The sequence below is a fragment of the Acanthopagrus latus genome, chromosome 19 (genome assembly GCF_904848185.1).
Source record: "Acanthopagrus latus isolate v.2019 chromosome 19, fAcaLat1.1, whole genome shotgun sequence".
NCBI classification, from domain to species: domain Eukaryota; kingdom Metazoa; phylum Chordata; class Actinopteri; order Spariformes; family Sparidae; genus Acanthopagrus; species Acanthopagrus latus.
In genome coordinates this window covers 13,410,865-13,415,230 of record NC_051057.1, presented here as the reverse complement: position 1 = coordinate 13,415,230, position 4,366 = coordinate 13,410,865, and the positions used below count along the sequence as shown (strand labels likewise).

At 45.6% G+C, this 4,366-nt stretch overlaps 1 protein-coding gene across 1 annotated transcript; it reads right to left on the bottom strand.

Moving 5' to 3' along the window:
* Positions 1-1,693, bottom strand: LOC119008917 (musculin). The gene is made up of 2 exons (XM_037079652.1): positions 930-1,693; positions 1-396 (listed from the first exon to the last, which is right to left on the bottom strand). The coding sequence occupies exons 1-2, from the start codon at positions 1,326-1,328 to the stop codon at positions 313-315; spliced, it is 483 nt and encodes a 160-aa protein (XP_036935547.1). The 5' UTR covers positions 1,329-1,693; the 3' UTR covers positions 1-312.
* Between the last annotated feature and the right edge of the window lie 2,673 nt (positions 1,694-4,366).

Below are 4,366 nucleotides of genomic sequence, written 5' to 3'. Positions count from 1 at the left end.
TGGTGTTTGTAAAATCCAGACTTTAAATCCAATATAAATGATCTTACACACAGTGTAAACATGCCATAATACTAGTTACAGCAAACATGCACACAGGAAAATACATCTGAAAAACACACTATATAGTTCTGACATGCTCTGAAATATACAATCCGCGGTGTGTTACAGGTTGAATTCAAAGTCTTTTTGTCCGGGGCGCAGCGACTGAGTCTTGCGGGCGGTTTTTGGCAGTGGAGGAGGAGGAGGAGTCAATATTTCATGTCTGCAGATGAATCAGGCTTTTCAGGCTGCAGATGAATCAAGAAGGGAGTCCTACGCTGTTGCTCCACACAGTCTTACAGCGGACGACATGTCTTGGCCGTCGTCGGATCGCCCCGTCATCAGGAAAGGCCACGTCTGGTGAAGCAAGACACAACAGTGAAGAAACACGTGTATCCAAGATCTACTCTTAAAGGTGCACTGTGTCATTTTTCATTTTAGGGGAGAAATTTTAATTGGAAGTTCTGCGTCTAAACAAACAAAATAAACAAACTCTCTTTGTTTTCATGACTGAATAAACTGAATAAACAAGCTGACATTAAAGGACAACACATATATATATATAAGGCGGACCCTGCCACCCATTTATCATCAAATAGTGTTTTAGGGACTTTATTTTCCTCTTGAACACTTGAACACACTAAATAACCTTTCCTGAGATTATATCAATACCTCATTAATATTGTAAATATTAAAATTCTGAGTTTAAATTTCTACACATTGCCCCTTTAAACATAATAGTTTTGATTTTGGAATGATACTGCAGAAATACTCTAAGAATGTCTTAGTGATTAAAAGTCAAACCAGTAGATTTAGTGATTAAAGTGGTTTTCCATTTGTCCCCCCTTTAAATGAGAGCATGCTTGTTTTGGAGGGTCGTCTCTTCATACCAGATTGACTGGGTGCGCGAAGCGGTTCTCGAAGCGGTCCTCCTGCAGGAGCTGTCTCAGGTGAGAGATGTAGCTCGAGGCGAGTCGGAGCGTGTCCAGTTTGGACAGCTTGGTGTCCGCCGGCACCCAGGGCAGGCTGGTCTTCAGTCTGGAGAAGGCTTTGCTCAGCACCCTCATCCGCGCCCTCTCCCGCGCGTTGGCCGCGTTTCTCTGCGTCTGGCGCGCTTCCTTCTGGTGCGTCTTGGAGAGCTTGCGCTCGTGCTTGAGATTCCTCCCCTCCACGCCTTCATCCTCCAGCTCCTCATCCGAATACCGGTTGTAGCAGGTGGTCTTCCGCGCAGCCGCCCTGTGACAGGTCTCGTAGTCCTCGGCATCACTTGCGGCAGAGCCAGTGGACATGGCTGCTCCACCTGCGCCTCGGAGGCAAGTGGCACTTGAGGGGCAGCGGTGGCTGGAAATCTAGACCCCCAACTTGATGACACTGAAGAAGCTGGAAGTCACCAGGGTGCCGCCACTTTTAAACTCCCATTTGGTAAACTTTTTCTTTTTTTCTTTCTTCTTCTTCGCCCTGAAATGTCACCACTTGACAATGCTTGAGGTCAAGACTGATTGCAGCTCTCCCTAAAACTAAAACATGCCTCCTTGCTTAGCTACCCCTCTAATTTAACTGTCCAGGACTTGGCATCAGTGCATTTCTCCTCCCCCTTTCTCTCCACCGTGACCTCAGAAAAGACCACAACTCTGTCTCCTTGTGTACACTGTGAGAGACTTTAGCTGCTCATCTGCAGCTTGATGATCACATTAATCCGTGCTAGATTAATGGCTAATTGTCGGCCTGATCCAGTGGGAGGCTTGATGAAACAGCAAATTCACCTTGTGGATTGATTTTTTTTTTTTTCTTTTTTTCCAAACACAGAGATAATCCCCCTCTAATGTGTTGTATGAATTCCCTGACAATAATGTGCACCACCTTTGGAAATGCACACATTTAGTGAACATTTCTTTTGTCGGCCCCACAGATGTGTTTTCGGTAATAGAAATGTCTTGAGGAGCTTATCAAAAGTGCATAATCCTTCGCTGGTTTCACAGAGGGATTGGGTTTCTGCAGATGGAGCAGCCTTTCACACGCAGCCTGCGTGCACCAGCCCCAGCTGTTATCGGTTCCCATGACATCTGGAGCGTTGGCATGACAAGGGTGTGGCAGAGGCGAGGAAGCACCGTCTCCATTCCCATAGTATCACAAACTAACTTGCTGTGCATCTCGGCCGGCTTTTGCATTTGTTTTGTGCCCTCAGAACCTCTCTTAGATCAGACGGCATAGAATATTTTTTTCAGTGTGGACTGAGATGAAGAGCTAGCACAAGAGGGGGAGGAGGAGAATTGCTCGGGGCCTCCAGAGCTCCGGGATTTCAAAATGTGTTTGCAGAGATACTGTCTGGAAAGTTTCTGAGAAATGAGCACTCTCTGCTCCAAACTCAACTCTTCAGACGGAATATCTGCTCTGCACGCTCTATCCAAAAAGAAATCTTTGATGCTTGGAGGAGTGGGAGCACAACTTTTCTGCGTAAATGGAAAAGCTCTGTGTGTCCGTACAGCACTTACAGGCACCCAGCTCTACTTTCTCGAGAGATTCCCAGAAAATCCCAGGTCCCTGATAGCTATTACTCCACATAATAAGTGTGAAATTTAGATTTTTTTTTGTTCACCCTTTTTTTTTTTTATGACAAAGCAAGACTCTGCCAAGAATTACCTAACCGCAGCTGAGATGCATGCTTGGCTTTGGTAGCTGGCCATGCCAGGGTCACTAAGGGAGAGGAGTGTACTCCACACTGGGCTCAATGCTTTACTGGACTTCCAACAGTTCCCACGATGGTGTGTAATTTATTCCAACACGCTGGCTCAGATCTCACTTTCTACGCATTGTGTTACAGACATATCAGCTGAAATGAGTGTGCTAACCAGCTAGCTTTGGCCCATCCCAGCCCAAATCTCCAGTGCAAGTGGTGTATTAAATCATATGTGGCAGACCCTGCCACTTTTCCAGTTTCAAACAGTGTCCCGGGACCCTTATTTTTCTCTGAGAATGGCTTGTACACACACACACACACACACACACACACACACACACACACACACACACATATGATATGTCTGAGGTTGTATTATTACCTCATTAATATTGTTAATATTACAATTCTGACTCTGAATATCTTCTCCAAAATACCATAGTGCCATTTTAAACTTCAAATATATACAGCTTTTTAATACTTGTTTGTCACCTGTTTGTAATGACGTTCCACCTTCTTTTTTTTTTTGTCTTTTTGCTGTCAAAATGCAAACGCAGTCACTGCTTTGAAGAGTTTTCCACCACTCCAGTTTTCCCCTATTCACAGGCCAAGAATGCACCCCTAATCCGAGGACACGTTCCCATGCTTCCTCCAATCCCGCTCCTCCATCACACCAGCAGACCTGACATCAGCTGGACGTCAGAGGGATCCCAGTTTATCCTTGGACGTGTCATGAGATTGAGATATGAAGTTCCACTCGCGCTGGTAGGACAGTCGGAGCATCAGGCATGCTGCCATCTCATCCCCCGTCACTGCATCCGTCAGCGAGGTGGACGGCCTGACTGACACACTTGAAGGCGCAAGCTAAGGGATTTTGCTGTTGGATTTACTCGTCATTTTTAAGCTGTCAACTTTTTTTACGCAACACGAAAAGATATTGGCTGTGTGACACATATTTCAAGTCGCCGCTTCGTTCACTGTCACCGAGAAGCCGGCTGAGATAAAACAAGGGTGCTCATTAGTCATTCTGCGGCTGTAGCCTCGCAAGTAAGAGCAGAAAATATTGTCCAAAACATCAGTGTAATTGATGGTTACACGGTTATTGCATTTGCCCTGGGAATAATTATATTCAGGGCCAACAGTGATACATATCGCTTGAAACTTGACTTGAAGGGAGAGCAAGGATTTGTCTATCAGCGAGGACTTTCAGGGGTCGCGACCTCTAACGGGGCCCTGTGCCGGAGAGGCAGAGGGACAGGTGCGAGCTCATGATGTCAGAGGCCGGTTGTTCCCTCGCGACCTCCCTTTGATTCCCAAGCTCGCCACCGAAGCTGCTCAAGGGCACAAATCGGAGGCAATGATCCATCAACCATCGAGGAGTTTTGGAAGGTTTTCCAATCGTTTTGTCATGCGTGGGCCTACAAGACACCCGTCTTACTATGAACCAGATTATTTTTGTTTTGAGAACATAGCACACAGAGTCCTGAAGTAAAGAAAATTAGTTCATATTGTAAAATGTATGGGTTACTCATAAAGCATATATCAGGGCTACCCAAAGGTTCAACTTGGCTCGCCTGATGTTGCTAGATGAAACAAAATCTATGTATGTTTATATATACTGTGTATGTGAAAACATTAAAAACCATTTCG